Consider the following 17601-nt stretch of genomic DNA (forward strand, 5'->3'; position numbering starts at 1 on the left):
CCTAATAACATTATCAGGTTTTCTTGTAATGTAGGTCATGGAGTGAGTAAAGGAATCTTAGAAATCTGTCTTTCAAATATAGAGGGAAAACTATCTACTTTTATTAATGCAATTTCAAAATTATTAACAACCCTAAAACAGGAAAAATTCCTCTCACCATGTAGCAGACTATAGTTGACAGCTCTGCTTAGAGTTGTGTAGGGACTGATGTGCTGGAACATTTCTAAGAACATATGGTATACACTTTCAAAATACTTTCTGATTCTAAGGCTTATTTAATTAAATTTATTTTCAAATAGATAATACAAACATGAGGCCCAACATTCAAAATTCAAGAGTTTATATAATCACAGATTTGAGGGGCAAGAAATATGATGGATCAAGCCTACACGGAATTCATAGAGCAGGGACTGGTGTTGGTTCATGGATACAAAGATATTTTGGTATTACTTCTCTTCATTAAGAATATAGTTGCAGCCGGGCGGTGGTGGCGCACACCTTTAATCCCAGCACTCAGGAAGCAGAGGCAGGCGGATCTCTAGTGAGTTAGAGGCCAGCCTGGTCTACAGAGCTAGTTCCAGGACAGCCAGGGCTGTTACACAGAGAACCCCTGTCTCAGAAAACAAACAACAACAACAACAACAAAAGAATGTAGTTGTTTTCCCTGTGTCCAGATCAAATCCAGGCCACTGCATCTTTAGGTGGTGTGGTCATCCTGGGGATGGGACTCATCTGCACAGAGACAGTTAGTTACTAGTTTTTTTTTTCCACCACTGTTTCTCCCATATCCATATCTCATGTTATATAAAACTATTTCAAAACAAAAAATATGCCAGGACATAAGAGCAAAAGATTCAAGAGATGGCAATAGGAGAAATAAAATGGGAGATTGATAACGATCTGGCAGCAGAGCAATTTCCCTTAGGCTCTGCTGCTACACCATACATTTTATGTAAACAAACATTTACAAGTGCGTCACTAGAGGACTTTTCTTGTAAAGGGAACAGTTCAGAATTTGTTGGAATAATTTGGAATTTTTATTCCTAACTCAGTATTGAGAATTTCGCACCCCCACCCCCCACTTTTCTACCTTGGGTCCCTCCCCTTCCTAACCAGCCCACTTCAGTGGGCTGTGGAGTTTAGTGACGAACGTGTAAACACTAGAATTCTTTGCTATCCTTCCGCACTGCCAAGCCACAGCTTTTCCCGACTCCATAGCCTGAAAACCGCATGAACCATATGCATTCCATGACAAAGGAAAGACATGGTGAGCTTGGTGAGAGGCACTGCTAAGAGGGAAGCTAATACAGACATTCGGTAATACTTTCTGATGTTTTGCGCTCTTTTCCCTAGTTTGGCACCAGAATCTTAGTGTCGCAGTGTGGGAGAAACGGAGCCATCTATGAATGGCAGTAGTGTATCACTCCACTTCCCTAAGCCGGATCTCCTTTAACAACTCTAGCCCCTCCCTCTGCGGGCTTCCGTAACTTGACGTAGCCGCGCCTAGTGCGTCCCGGCGGATGTGGGTGGATGTTGTTTAGTCGCTTCCAGAGGGTTCTCGAGGAGCCTTAGGCACCTGGAAGAGAGGAGGGTGCCGATAGGTGATGGTGGTTTGCTAACCATGGCCCTTTATCTGGTAAAGTAAGCATTTTGTCCTAAGTCGCAAGTGCTCGGCCAGCCCCTAAATACAGTCGCCGCCATTGTCTCTGCTCCCTGCACCTGACTGCCGATTGCGTTTGCCTGCCTCCTTTCTGTGAGGCAAGACACCTCCGGAGACCCGCAAATAAGAAAACAGCCTCCGATTCAAGCGGAACAGGTTAGTAAGAAGGAGGGCATTGCTTGGGGATGTGAATGCGGGTTCTGAGATTGGTGCGGGATATGTGACCTGGTTTTAGGAGGCGGGTGTTGAAAAAAGAGAGCGAGACTAGGGATGATAAAAAGCTATCTACGTTTCCATAAACTCGCCTCACTTCCGATTACGTTTGGGAAGGGAGATGGATGTAATGGCATCATGCGGAGATGGCGTACTTATCAGAGGAGGCAGGGCTGCCGTTCTGGTTAGGGCAATTGTCTGAGGAGCCTTGAGAATCAGGGAGGGAGTATACAAAGAGGTTTTAAATGTGGGGACATTTAAGTCTTGGAATCGAAGATTGCTTCATGTTCTGGTTACTTATCTGACCATTAATTAATCACATCTTGCTCTTTTGATTTGGGGCTATCAAACATTTATTTGTAGATGTGCTGCCCGTTTACATTCTCGACGTTTCAGGGCATCAGATAAAAAGGGGAGGGGGGGAGAAGATAAACAAAATTGACCTGGTTTCTGTATAGTGGGAAAAACTCCAGCTATGTTACAAAACGTGATAGGTTTGTGGGGAGGAGAAATACTCACAAGAACCTGTAAGAAAATTGAAAATGATACTATTCATTATTTTCCCAGCTTCCTGTTATTGTCAGGCGTTCATCCCTACTGATACCACTACGACCGTGCAGGGATGGTTTAGTTGTCTTCATGGAAAATTTCAAGCTTTAAGAACATAGCAGAGGAATGTGGAGATTTGGGGGTGGCATCTGGCGGTGGCAAAAGAAAGGCAATCAGAGAACTCTTGGCCAAACAAGTATCTATATCCAGAAAGCGTTTATTCCTTAGGTGCTGTTTTCTAAAATAGACTCATTACCTATGTTCTCCTGTTTGTGGATTTCCCTTGGTAGATATAGTCATAGGTTTGTATAACTGTTGACTGTTGTGAACCCACCTGGAAGCTAGGAAATAATGAAGCTTCACAGGTTGGTGTGAAGCTAGAGACACAATGGCCACTGAGACTAGAAAATTGTATCCTTCTGTTTTGTCAGTTTATCAGTAACCCCTACTTGGTCTGTGGAGTCCTAGGAGTCTTAGTGTTCTTTGGAGATAGATACAAGCTGTACCTATAGATACTTAGGAGTCTTAGTATACTTTGGAGATAGATACAGGATGCAGATATCTCCCTTTTGTGCCCTCTTCCTTGTCCTGCTCTAACACTTCGTTATTATCTAATTTTCAACTAGGGAATTACCAGAACAATCACTGAAGAGGAAAATGGGAGGAGAGGAAGACCAGGAAGGGAAAAGCTAGACAAACTGTCTGAAAAGGCAAGACTAGAGGCCAGGAATCAAGGTCTGTGTCCCAAGAGCTTAGGTTCTCTGTCCTCTTTGTCTGTCTGTAGGTCTACCAGATCTGCTGCAGGACTTGTCACGAGTGGAAGCAAAGAAAGGAGGAGAAAATTACTTCACATCAGTGCAGGTTAGTATGACTATGGGGACTCCTTGAGGATAGAATAGTAGAGATTTGTTGGCTCCATCCCAGGTCAGGAAACAGCCTAGGGATTCCAGAGCCTCTCCTGTCCATCCAACTTTCCTGTTCTCCCTGACCTTATTACTGTTTGGAATGACAATTGGTAGCACATGGAGATGTAGACAGTGGGTGAAATGAAAGGAAGGAGTTTGCTAGTTGTCTACTTCTCTCCCATAGAGCACTGAATTTCCGTATGTAAATATCTCTCTGTGCTAATCAGCATGAGGAAAAAAAACATTGGAAGAGACTTAAAGCCCCATTTCCTTCCTCCACCCCTAGGTCCAACTTCAGTGACAGATCTGGTGGCCTTGGAGTGGCTGAAGACCACCACCCTCCACAGGCCTGCGCCCAAGCACAGCTATCCTTTATCTTGAGTGAGCTTCCTCAGCATGCTGTCTGTATCATTGGCCGAAACTGTAGTTGGAAAGGGGGCCGAATGACTACTGGACTTTATGTGAGAACACCAACTTGGGGCTGACTTTCAGGCAAGGCTGAGATAGGGGCTTCTTGTTTGACTTTGCCTTTGTCTTGAACCATGATTGGCTCTAAAAGTAAAGGGAAAGCTAGAGAAGAGTCGGGGGCTACCTTAAAACCTGGAAGCAAAAGCCTTGCCAATGCTAAAGGAAAAGCCAAGAGTCAGACCAAGAAAGTGGTTGAGGCAGAACCAAAAGAAGAATTGAGGAACAAGGCTGAGGCTAGGGATGAAGCAGTGGCCAGGAGACAAACAGTGACTCACACTGAGCCTGAGACTGTGACATGGAAAGTGAAAAAAAAGAAAGATAAGACTACTACTAGAGTCAATGCTCAGACTAAGACAGAGCTGGCAGAGCCTGGGCTAGTGCCTCACACCAAGTCAGATGCCTCTTCTATGTCTGTGGTCATTACTGTAACCAAGTCTGAAGTCAAGGTTGACGCTGGTATTGAGGCATCTGTCAAGGGCTCTGCCAAGGCTAGAGATAAGGGCAGTATGAAACACAGATCTGAGGTAAAAAAAGAGACCTGTGTCAGATCCGGGGCTGGGGACAAAGCGAGTATTGTCATCAACGCCACTGATGAGGGTGAAGAATATGTGTGCTCCTGGTTTTGGACTGGAGAAGAGCCTAGTGTAGGGTCCTGGTTCTGGCCTGAAGAAGAAAATCCTCTTCAAGTTTATCAGCCCCCACCTAAGGTTGAGGAAGAACCCGAACCCCCAGAGGACACATTCGACTTTACTTTAAAAAAAAAAGCAGCAGCATGGGCAAGGGGCAGGTTTATTGTCCTGGTCCCAGTTGAGGAAGGCGAGAAAACTTTACCTCCAGAAGGGAACTGGACTCTGGTTGCGACCTTAATTGAAACTCCTCTGGGTATTCGACCGTTGACCAAGATTCCACCTTTTGAAGGACCTTACTTCCAGACTTTAGCTGAAGTAAAAGAGCAAATCCGGGAAAGAGAAAAGTATGGACCCAATCCGAAGGCCTGCCGCTGTAAATCGCGTACCTTTAGTTTAGAGCCTGTAGAGTTTGATAAGCTTGTTGCCCTCCTTAGGTTAACTAGAGATCCTTTTATTCATGAGATAGCTACAATGATAATGGGCATCAGTCCCGCTTACCCATTTACTCAAGATATCGTTCATGATGTTGGTATTACTGTTATGATTGAAAATTTTGTCAATAATCCAAATGCTAAAAGATACCCTAAAAATATAAATGTGAATGTGAGCACTGACACCTCTGGAGAAGCAAAAGAGGATGAAGCACATGTAAATAAAGTTTGTAGGGACATACTCTCTTGTCCTTTGAACTGCTCTGTACAAGTGGAGGAACTGAAACTGTTAGCGAGCCTGAGTACGAAATTCGAGTATCACCACGTGATTGTCAGTTATGTTCGATATTTCATCTCATTGTTAAACAAAGGAAGTGTCAAAATCAAGTTTCAGATTTTAAGAGTTATTTTATGTTTGTCAAAAAATCAAGCGAATACAAGAGAACTGATCAGTGCTGAAGTGTTGTCATCACTGGTTTCCCACTTTCACAAGAATGAGTCAAAGGCTAATATTCTGCATATCATTGAAATATTCGAGAATATAAATTTCCAGTTCAAAAAAAGGGCAAAGCTGTTTACCAAGGAAATGTTCACTAAATCTGAACTTATTTCCATATTCCATGAGGCAAAAGAGTTTGACCAGAAACTCCAAGACTTAGCAGACCATAGTGACCCTGATGTGAGAGATAAAGTTATTCGATTAATACTCAAACTCTGAATAGCTGTATATTCTCACAAAACCTTGAGCATTGTTTGTCTTTCCAATATAAATCTAATGCATATTATAATTATAAATTTGATACTTATGCTCTCTGTGTTGAGGGAAGCAATTTAATGGATGCTAGTCATCTTGAGAGATTGAACACTTGCTGGTTTTTATTGTGCTATATATAATATAAATTGAGGTATTTTTGGTATCTGTAATGTAACCCGGTACTGAACCTATTCATCCTAAATAAGCTATATTTCTGTGCATTATATTGATATGAGTGTATTTTCGTATTCCATTTGCGTGTTTTTAATAAAGCTGCATGCTAAACCTGATGAAAACATTGTCCCAATTCTTCAGTTGAAATGTAGTCACAGATGAACAATATAAAGAGCCATGATCACTGTCTATCCAGTTTCCATTGGGGTGGCACAAACAGGTTCACAAATTGGCAGCTCTTTTAGTTCCAACATGTTCAGGAAATACAATAAATCATTCCGTGACCAAGAACACAAGACCATGCTTCTGGCTGTCTGGAGGTTGTAGATGGCAGGGTTTTTTGACAGCTCTGGGGAAGTGGGTGATGACAGACGTAGGAGGAGAATACAGATGCCTTCATGCTCTTCTGAATTCAAGAACTTGTACTAACCCTTTCACATCTGATGTCTCACCAGGATGCCTTGAAGTTTTCAATCCCCAAGAGAGTTTCTGCTTCTCAGCCAGTTCAGTTAAATTATGGGCGATTGTGGGAAGTGCAGTTCTAAAGGGACACAGCCACATTGTATCCATATTAGCAACCTCCCTATCCAGGAATACCAGATTTATTAATTCCAATGAGGTTTTCTATCCCTGGAGTCCTGAGCCTCAGAGGAGGGCTTGGGATCATCTACAGAAGCTGATTATTAATATCACTTCTTCAAATTTGGTGGTTGTTGGTTCTCATCCTTGCTTTTATTTTCTGCCCAATACATTTGACTTGGTCATTTTTACCTATTCTTGATGGCAGCCCCTTGTTTGTGCTGATTCTTAAGGGTCAGGGCATGGCCGTATGTGTGACAACCACAGAATGTCAAAGTCCTTTAGTGTGTAGTTAGTAAGAAATTAATTTCCCTGTTCTCACTGTCCTGCTTCTTTTCAGTACTGTTTGAAGCCATGTTGTTTATTCTACCTCAGCTTCCTGTTTATGTAACAAAAACTGGTTCAGAGCAGAGGGTTGTGGTAAAGAGCAACAGGTATAGATTGGGATCTGATACTGTCTGCCTGTCTTACTCCCCAGATCCTTTGTTACTGTTATTCTCAATTTATTGCCCAAAATTGGGAATAATAGAGATGATGATCTCTGGAGGAGTGTGTGTGTGTGTGTGTGTGTGTGTGTGTGTGTGTGTGTGTGTACAGGAATGTGGCTGTGATTTTTCTTTTGACCCACCTTTTCCAGACTTTTCATGTATTTGGGAAAGGTCTTAATAAGAAATATCAACATGCTGGACTATATTCTAAGTTTTAACAGCTAGTCCTGGTTTAATTTCTATGGAGGTCAGATGTGAACCTATTTTTCATATTCCTAGAAATAAAAACGAAGAATAGTTGTCCATATTTGTGAATTAGGAGGGAAAGCAGTGGGCTTTTTTCTTGCAATGTGCCACTTTAATTTAGAAGATGTTTGAAGTTCTATGTAACTGTTTTTAATCCACAGATGTCCCCTAGCCTATAATACCTGCTGTGAGTACTTATCTCAGTGGAGCTCTTCACAGTGCAGTCGGACCAAATCCTTTGGAAACATTCTATATCTCAAATGCCCTGTGGAGTACACAATCAGTTGATGGCTTGGAATTTTCCAGTATCAGCTAAGGAGAAGGGTGAGTTTGGGATATGTGTATATATTGGTGCCGAAGAAAGAAATCAGTCTTCCTGCCTGAGTGGTAATTTTGAAGGTAAAAAATCATCTCTAAGTTTCTGACATGTCATCTACTGATGTACACTTTAGTTGTTCCCACAGTTGGGCTATTATGACCAGTGCTGCAATGAACATTGGAGTACAGGTACCTGTTGGAGTCCCCAGTTTCTTTTGCATATACACTTAGAAGTGAAATTGCTTGGCAACATGATGATAATTCTGTTTAGGTTTTGAGAAATTGCCAAACTGATTTCCACACTGGATATACCATTTTGCATTCCTATCATCAATATATGGTCATTTGAATGTGTCTACATCTTTTAAAATACTTGTTATTTTCCTCTACCTTTTAAGTTTTCTTTTAAGTAGATACATAAATACATGAATTTCTATTTTAATGGACTAACATGCTGTATTTTAGTATATGTATAGCTTTTGTACTTTTCAAATGAGGTTTCAAATCTGAAGCATTTATCTTTTCTTTCTGCTAAAAACTTTAAAAGTCTTCCAGGTTTTTGAAATATAGTGCATTATTGTTATTTATAGCTATCCTCCCATATAGGAAGATACCAGAACTTCTAGTTCCTAGTGAAACTTAGTAACTACTGTCCCCCATACTCTCCCTAGCCTTTTATAACAATAATTCTACTCTTAACTTCCTTGAGAGCAACCTTTTTAGATTGCACATATGTGTAGGTGATAAGACATTTGTCCTTCTGTGCCTGGTTTATTTCACTTAACACACTGATCTCCAGTTCTAGTCCTGTTGTTAGGAATGGCAGAATGACTTTTATGACTGAGTAATATTTTATCCTGTACATAAACCACAACTTTATCCATTCATCAATTTTTGAATACTTAGGGTTTTTTTCTATTTCTTAACTATTGTGAATTACAGTACTGCATTGAGTATGTGAGTGCAGATGACTTATTAGCATACTAATTTAATTTCCTTTGTAAATATTCCTAATAGTGGGATTCCTAGGTCATATGGTAGTTCTGTTGATATATTTTTAGGATCCTCCATGCTGTTCTTCATACTTTGTATATTAACTTGCATTCCCATGAACAGAGTGAAATATTTTTTTCTCCCTAGTCTCACTAGCACATCTTATCTTTAAGCTTTTTGATAATAGCGATGCTCATTGGTGTAAGGTGGCATCTCATTGTGCTTGCAATTATTGCTGAAAGTTAGTGGTGTGGAGCTTATTTTTCATGTACCTATTGTCCACTTGTATGTTTGTCTTCTTTTGGTAAATGCCTATTCAGGTGTATTTGTTCATTTTTAAATGTGATTATTGGGAGGATTTTCTGAGTTTTTTACAGTTCTTAATATAGTCTGCATATCAGACCCTTGCCAGATGTGAGAATTGCAAGTATTTCTGCCATTTCTTAGGCTGTCTCTGCACTCTGTGGTTTCCTATATTGTGCAGAAACTTTAGTGTAATGTAACCCCATTTTAATTTTGCTTTTATTTCTTGCGCTTTTATGATCCTTCCTAGAATTTCCTGTCAGTTCCAGTGTCTTAAAGCATTTTTCTACTTTTCTTCTTCTAGTTTCATCATTTTAGGTCATATACATAGTCCTGTAATATATTTTGAATTGCTTTTTTGTTGGTGAGAGATAGTTGATGTTTATAATTTTCAAGAGATTCTTCTGTCTGTGGCTATCAAATTTTCCCAGCATCATTTATTACAAAGACTCTTCTTTCTCCATTATGTGTTCTTAGCAACTTTGTTGAAAAAGAGTTGATTGTAGATGCATAGGCTTATTTCTAGACTTTATTATTTGAAGTTGTTCTGCGAATACTTTTTTTATGTCAGACCATGCTAATATTTTAAAAAATCAATTTAGATTTGCAGTTGTTTGGAAGTCAGGAATTATAGTTCCTCCTATTTTTTTTTATTTCTATTCAACATATATTTGGTTTCTTGGGGACCTTTGTGGTTTCATGTGATTTTTATTAATGCTTTTTTCTAGTTCTGTATAGAACATCTGTAGTATTTTTAAAGGGTTTGAATCAGATTTGTAAATTACTTTTGCTAGTACATTTTAACAGTGTTGCTTTTTCCAATCCATAAACACAGACATCTTTTCATATTTTTACATCCTTCTCAATTTCTTTCATTAGTGTTTTATATATCTTACTATAGAGATCTTTTACATATTTGGTTAAATTTATTTTTAATATTTTACTTTTGTAGGTATTGTAAATGGAATTGCTTTCTTGTTTTTTATTTCAGGTAATTTTTGTATGCTAATTTTATATTCTTAACTTTGCAGAACGTACTCGCTCATTCTAATAGTTTTTTAGTTGTTTTTGGTGATTTTCTGTATGTAAGATCATGCTATCTCCAAACAGCAACAGTTTGACTTCTTTTTCAACCTGAATGAATGTTTGTTTCTCTGTCCTTATTGCTCTTGCTAGTATTTCTAGCACTGTATTGAATAAAAGTAGTGAAAGCGAACATCCCTCTCTTGTTCTAGGACTTAGAAGTCTTTTCAGTTTATTTCCTTGACCTTAATGTTAGCTATCGTCGTATTATAAAGGTCTTATTATGTTGTAGTGTATTCCTTCTAGTCCCAATTTTTCAGTTCTATTATCATGAAAGGGTGTTGAATTTTATCAAATGTATTTTCCACATTGATGTGATGATATGGTTTACAGTCCTTCATTTTGTTGATGTGGTTTTTCAGTTTATTAATTTGAATACATTGGACCATCTTGCATTCGTGGAATGAGTCCCACTTGGTCATAGTAAATATGCTGTAAATTTTAATTTGCTGATCTTCTGTTGAGGAATTTTTTCATCTGTAATGATCAATCATATATTGGCCTGTAGTTTTGTCTGTGTGTTACCATCTGGATAATGCTGACCTCATGGACATGGGTTTAAGCCTATAGAAAGCCTTTGTTAGCCAGCTGGTGACTACACTGGGTATTTGGGATCCCAGTGTAGCACTGAACCTTTCTCAGGGTGAGCTTTTAAGCACAAAAACCATGTTCTCGGTTGACATACTTCAGTTAACAAGAACAGTTAGCCAGAAGCAGAATTACAGAAGCAAAAAAGCAAGGTTAGTACATTTAGAGACTTTGCCAGAACTTTGGACTTTGATGAATTAGGTCTTTGTTTTTGTTTTGGCAGGTGGTGCTATCTACATGTTGAGTTTTATGGTACTTCCACCATGGAGTCAGTTGTGCTAAAGTCTGGGGCCTACTAAGGTCTGGGGCTCTGTTACTTTCCCCACAGGTCTTAGTGAATGAGTCAAATTGTGGGCCCCTCCTGCTTTAAAGAGGTGTAGTTGGTCCTAGGGGTCATTAATTTTACGGAATTGATACATAATTGACCATATAGTTTCAGATCTAGGGTCCTGCTGTTAATCCAATCAGAATGAGTACTAAAAGTTCAGCCACTGCTGGTAGTAGAGTAGTTAGCCAGGGGGACCAAGAAAACAGAGACTGGTACTAATTATTTGATATGTCTTTGTCTCTTTCTCTTTTTGAGGTTTTCTCCAACTATGGCAATATTTTTTCTTATTACTCCTGATCAATTAGCATAGAAACAGCAGGTTTCTCCCAAAGCCATACATAGTTTCCTTTATCTCATGAGATGTCTAAGCCTCTCCAATTTTATAGGACCATTTCTGCAAGGTAGTCTAACTGTTGTTTTAATTCAGAAATGGAAACGTTTAATACCTCTTGGTCCTTATCAACCTGTCTGCTGAGATGAATAAAAGGAGTTTCTCAGGCTGGAAAACATCAGAAGAGGCACATTTAGTTAAACCATTAGTACATGCCCACCAGGTAGTCTCAAGGGCCCAGTAATATTGCTGTTGTCGAGATGAGTTAACCCACAAGGCAGAATAGCAGGCCTCAAATAAAGGGAAGTGCCTAGGTTAAAGGTTTTGGATAGTAGACAAGTTCCAGCCCCTTATAAGTCCCCTGATGTTAATTTGGGCTGTCCCCAAGTCACTGAGTTTTGTCAGACAATGAGATGACATTCTGGTTAGTTCCCTGTGTAGTATGGGGACCTGGGTGTATGTGTGTCCAAGCATATCCAGCAATCCTGGTTGATTTCTGTCTGGAATGATTAACTATGTGGTGGACCTTATCAAGAGTGGAAAGTAGGGTGGGAATCCCTCAGCTTCCTGGACATCAGAAGGTGGGACTCTGGCTCAAGATGTGTTTAGGACCCAAAGGTATGGGGACCAGGGCAGGAACAGTTTAAATCTATCCCTAGGGTCTCTTCCTGTGGCATAAATTCTGATTTCCCAGGTTTTCCAAAGGCTAGAACTTTTCTTACAGAATTTCCAGATTTGTAATTTATGGCCACTGGGTTATATTTTCCTATTGTTCATTTCCTGGGAGGAGCTTTCTTTATATATACTCATCTGTGTGTTTTCAGGAAGCTTGTTTCACAACCCCAATTTTTGCTGTGGAAACTCCCCTGTTCCTGGCAACTAGGGGACCCAGCTGCAGGGCGTGCCTAGAATTTTAAATTCTGGATTCCTATCTCAAAGGATAAACTCCCACATTTGTCTTTTCTCTAATACAACCAAAGAACACTTAAAGTAGGTATCAGTGAGCAAAAGTCAAGATGAATACGGGTTGTTGCTCTGTAGTTACACTAGCTAATACCTTTCATGTATCTGTCTTCCTTAGTTCCCAGGTCCAGGCCTGAGGGTAGTGGACACTGGACTATGACTCTGTATTCATACCAAACATAAGACTCAGGAGGAGGGGGAGGCGCAAGTAGTGGAAGGGCCTGGGACCCATTATTAAAACCTTAATTTTAAGAGTTTCATAGTCTGAGAGATAATCCATTTGGCAGAGGCATCCCTGGCTTCCACTTTCTTGACATGGGTGCATGGATCCATGATGTAATGTCAGCTACCTCCACAGTCATAGGAATGGAGAGAATTACCTTGTAGGGTACTTTCTAGGTTGGTTCCAGTGCCCCTTTGGCTATTTGCTTGACCCAGATGTTATTACTAGATTCAAAGAAGGGGAAGTGGTGGTATACTCGGAGGTCAGCTCGATTTCTCAGATAGTCCAATTTATATCCTGTATAGAGAACTGCTGGTCTCTGAGCCTGGGAAGCAGTGGGAGAGGTCTTCTAAACTTAATGTTAGGGGATAAATCCCTCCCTATACAGGGTATAGCAGGCCTAAAGCAAAGCAAAGGAAGGAGGCCTATCCACCTTTCACTGGACTCTAATATGAGTTTTATTAGTTTCTTTTAACATCCCATTTATCCTTTTTTAGCTGCCTAGAACTCTGTGGTCTGTATGCACAATCAAGTTTTCAATCTATCCCTAAAGCTTTAGCTATTAATTGAGAGGTTTTGGCTATAAAAGGCAGGCCATTGTCAGACCTCATTGCTAGGGGGAGGACCAATGGGGGACAAGTTCCTGGAGGAACTTTTTAAGCTGCTATTTGAACAGTTTCAGTCCAGGTGGGGAATGGTTGTATCCATTTGGAAAGGTATCTGTAAAAACTAACATGTACTTGTATCCTCCCCTGACAGGCTGGATCTTGGTGAAGTCAATGTTCCCAGAGTTTGCTGGGGTGTTGGACTCTCGTTCAGACCCCTTCCTGGGTAAAGGCTCTCTGTTTTGAATTTACTTGAACACAAACCTGGTATCTAGCTGAGACATCCTGTGCTAGACTGTCCAGTCTAAGTATAACATACCTTTGTCTGAGGAACGTAGTGGACCCCAGATGAGTATCCTGGTGAAGGTCAGTTCCCAGAGTCCTGCCAGTTGTTTCTGGGAGAATGATCTTTCCTTCTGGTGTCCTCCATCAGCCTATGGGTTCAAGCTGTCCATTTCATCTTTTTTGTATCTTCTATTTCTTCTTGGCTATACCATGGAATCTCTGGCAACCAGGTCAGGGTATGTCCTCAGAATAGCAATAGGCCCCACTGGTCTTAGGGCCATTTGTCAGGAAGCCAGGACAGTGGTCAAGTTACTTCTTGCCTCAGGGTAGTCACCTTCTTGATGTCCTCAAAGTGGAGCATCATAGGGGAAGCCAAGTAGACTTTAGAAGGGCCAAGATTTTTTGGTTTCATTTGTTTTTAATGTTCTCTTCCCCACTGGTCAGAGGCCCTCTTTCTCTGTCAGTCACACCGTGGACATGCACAGTAGTAAAAGCACAGCGACTGTCCATGTGTATGTTGGTGAACTTTCCTTTTCCCCATCTCAGAGCCTGGGTTAGATCGATCAGTTCTGCTCTCTGAGCTGAGGAACGTGGGCCCAAAGCATTCCAGTTAAAGTAACTAACTGCAGCTTCCAGCTACCTGGTTTCATCTTTCATCTTGTGATGGCCATGGATGAGCACCTGCAGGTCGTCATCAGGCAAGAGGGTAGCAGGATTGATGGCGGTGGGTTTGTCACATCTGACTTGAGGGTGGTCCAGGAGTAGGGCCTGATACTGAGTCACATAGACGTTAAATAGCCAACATCGGTGTTCCTCAGAGGAGGGCTTCAACCTTGTCTTGGGATGCTGTGGGTATAAAATATTGATCTATAGTTAACTTGTTTGTTTGTTTTCATTAGACTAGCAGTAGCCACCATAGCTCTTAGATAGGTAGGTCATCCTGTGGCTGCATGGTTCAATTGTTTGAATAGGTATGTCACGCGGTATTTCCATGGCCCCAAAGTTTGGGTTAAAAACCCTTTTTATTTTGGGCAGTGGTGGCACATGCCTTTGATCCTAGCACTTGGAAGGCAGAGTCAGGCAGATTTCTGAGTTCGAGGCCAGCCTGGTCTACAGAGTGAATTCCAGGATAGCCAGGGCTACACAGAGAAACCCTGTCTTGAAACAACGCCCCCCCCAAAAAAAAAAAAAACTTTGTGTAATGTCTTTTGTTTGTGGGTTTTTTTCAAGACAGGGTTTCTCTGTGTAATTTTGGTGCCTGTCCTGGATCTCGCTCTGTAGATCAGGCTGGCCTCAAACTCACAGAGATCCACCTGGCTCTGCCTCCCAAGTGCTGGGATTAAAAGTATGTGCCACCATCACCTGGCAAATGTCTTTTGTTTTATGAACAAACAGATGAAAATAAAGGTTTGGAGACATCTGGAAGTGCTAGAGCTGGAGCTGAAGTCAGAGCTGTTTTTAAAGCCTCAAATGCCTTTTGTTTAGTCTCAGTCCAGATTAGGAGCTCAGTGTCCACCTTATGCTGGTGTATAGAGAGGCCTTGCTATTTCTGCAAACACTGGTATTCAGATGCAGCAAAACCCACCTGTATATAGGAACTCTCTGACTTGTCTCTTAGACTTTGGAGTTGGGATCTGAAGGATGGCAGCAGTCCTACTCTTGCGACAGACACCTTTAGCCTCCACTCAGCTGGTAGCCCAAATAGGTTGTCTCTGATGTACAAAGTTGGGCTTTCTTAACCAAAATTCTGTAGCCCAAGGTCTGCAACTCTTGCAGCAGTCCCTCAATGGCCCTTCTAGAATTTATTTTACTTTTAGAGGGGAGGAGGAAGTCATTTACATATTGTAAGAGTATGGTCCCCAGAAACCTCTGATGGAAGGGAAGGAAATCAACATTTAATATCTTTAAATTCTTGGGGCAACGAAGTTCAGGTACACTGCCCAGTGTAACCTCCTTCAGGGTCTGTCCATATAAAAATATAGATGAAGTGACTCACCTCTGCCAATGGGAGGCTGAAGAATGCATTTTTCGGGTCTAAGACAGTGTACACATTTCTCTGGAGGAATCAGACTCCTGAGAATCAGAGGTCCCAGCAGGAGAGGCATATTCCAGGGTGACTGGCAGGGCACAAGGATGCCTGTATCTCCAAGCCAGGCAGTATGGACTGCAAGTTCTCTTTTTGTTTCCAGGATCACTGGGCATTACATAATCTGGCTGGGAGTAGCTGAACTGGTTAGTTGAACAATTATAGGAACTTAGTATTGGCCAGTCTTGGGAGGATGGTTTCTGCTCATACTCCCAGAAATCTTTGTTGTATACTGAGAGATAGTTTAACTGTATCTTTTTTATCGGAGGCAGAACTTTCAGCTAAGAAATATTCTTCTAAAAGCAAGTGAGTCACCAAAATTTTGCCGGATATCTAAAAGTAACTGTGTCTCATCACCAGAGAAGGTGGTGGTGACTTCTAGTTTTGCAAAAGGTGTTGTCCCAATCAGTTCTCTGTTGTTAAAAACCCTTTGAGCTACCTCCAGACACTGGGACCTACCTACTCATACCTTTACATTTTTATAACTCTTCTCTAATATCTGGAACTGACTAGGTGACAAAGGAAATCTTTTTAGCAACTTACTGACTTTAATCCTTCTAATAAGGCAGCAAAATTGTATAAAGTCTCCTTGGTCAGTGTTGGACAGAAGGGAAAATGCATTCTGTCCAGACTGCATTGTCCAGTAGTGATTGATTGCCCCTGCTCAGCCGAGGGCAGGTTTTCTACTTTTTTCAGAGAATGCTGGGTTTTGAGTTTTATAATTATACAGATCATTAGTTCAAAAGAAGACATAAATCATGAAAGAGGAAGTGGGACTTCCTCTTTCCCGCTTCCCTGGGACTGCTTAGGCAGGGGAGTAGAGGGAATGCACACCTCAGGGAACTACTTAACCCGCCTTGTATGCATTCTGCTTAGATGACATGGTGCCCTGGATGAGAGGCTCCGCTTCTCTCTGACTCCACACAGGGACTGGGACCAACCAGGGATGACCCAGGGTCATGAACAGGTGAAGGCAATGAAACAAGTGAAGGCACGAGGAGTGGGACAGGCAGAGTTGTGGGGTTTTGGCTTTTTTTTTTCTTTTGTATGTATAGGAGTGTTCCTTGGATGACCTGGCAGAGCCCAAAGGAGTCAGATCCCAAACAAGAGGTACAAGCCTTAAGCAAGGTGGGGATCTCATATCAGAGGAAGCTACTGGTCAATTCAAAGGACCAAAACTGACAGAAACACATAGACATGCACGCACGCATGCACACACACACTTAGACACAATAAAGATAACCAGGGGTGGCCACCTCCAGAGGTGACAGACCAGTCAACTTTCTAATTTGTTTCTTTTTGGGGTGAAGGTGTCAGACTTCTCCAAGTTGTTAGGTAGTGATTGGTCAAAAGTTATCCCGGGGCCCTGGTTATACATACCCTAGGAGCCCTTTGTCCACCACTTGCTTACTTACTCTGAGAGGCTCTGAGACCCCTGACTTGAGGTCTGGTCTCTGGTGAAACCTCCAGAAATGTTGGAAAGTTTTAATCAGAGAAGACTGGGTTTTAAGCCAATAGAAAGTCTTTATTAGCCAGCCAGCGAATACACTGGGTGTTCAGGATTCCAGTGTAACACCAAGTCTTTCTCAGGGTGAGCTTTTAAGCAGAAAAAAATATTCTGGGTTGATATACTTCCGTTAACAAGAACAGTTATCAAGAAGTCAAACTACAGAAGCCAAAAAACAAGATTAGTACATTTAGAGACTTTCCCAGAACTATGGATTTGATGGATTAGGTCTTTGTTTTGTTTTGTGCTGAGTTTTATAGCCTGAATGGTACTTCCATCATGGAGTCAGTCGTGATAAGGTCTGGGGGCCTGTTGCAATAATGTCTTTGCAACAATCCCTTCCTCTTCTTCTTTTTGAAATAACAAGGTGAATTGGTATGAGTTCTTGAATTGTTTCACAGAATGCAGCAGTACAACCATCTGATCCTGGGCTTTTCTTTGATGGTAGACTGTTTGTTAGTAATTCAGGCTCTACTAATACATTCTTTTCTATTTTTCATGATTCCATCTTGCAAAAGTGTACATGTCTACAAATTGGTCCATTTATTCTAGGTTATCAAATTTGTTGACATATTTTTTTCCTAATAATTTTAATGATCCATTGTATTTTGTGGTGTGAGTTGTAATGCTTTCCCTTTAGTTTTTGATTGTATTTGAAAGTTCTCTTCCTTAGTCTACCTAGGGTTTGGTTCATTTTGTTTTCTTTTTCTTTTTTTTTTAAAGGTTTATTTATTTTTTATGTGTACAGTGTTATGCCTGCATGTATGCCTACAGGCCAGAAGAGGGCACCAGGTCTCATGGATGGTTGTGAGCCACCATGTGGTGGCTGGGAATTGAACTCAGGACTTCTGGAAGAGCAGCAGCCAGTGCTCTTAACCTCTGAGCCACCCCA

General features: G+C 41.1%; 1 protein-coding gene across 1 annotated transcript; it reads left to right on the plus strand.

The window, feature by feature from the left end:
- Positions 1-1498: 1498 nt before the first annotated feature.
- On the plus strand, positions 1499-5899 carry Armcx5 (armadillo repeat containing X-linked 5). Its single transcript, XM_059249928.1, has 3 exons — positions 1499-1816; positions 3207-3283; positions 3614-5899. The coding sequence occupies exon 3, from the start codon at positions 3870-3872 to the stop codon at positions 5571-5573; it is 1704 nt and encodes a 567-aa protein (XP_059105911.1). The 5' UTR covers positions 1499-1816; positions 3207-3283; positions 3614-3869; the 3' UTR covers positions 5574-5899.
- The last annotated feature ends 11702 nt before the right edge of the window (positions 5900-17601 follow it).

The sequence above is a fragment of the Peromyscus eremicus genome, chromosome X (assembly GCF_949786415.1).
Source record: "Peromyscus eremicus chromosome X, PerEre_H2_v1, whole genome shotgun sequence".
Taxonomy (NCBI): domain Eukaryota; kingdom Metazoa; phylum Chordata; class Mammalia; order Rodentia; family Cricetidae; genus Peromyscus; species Peromyscus eremicus.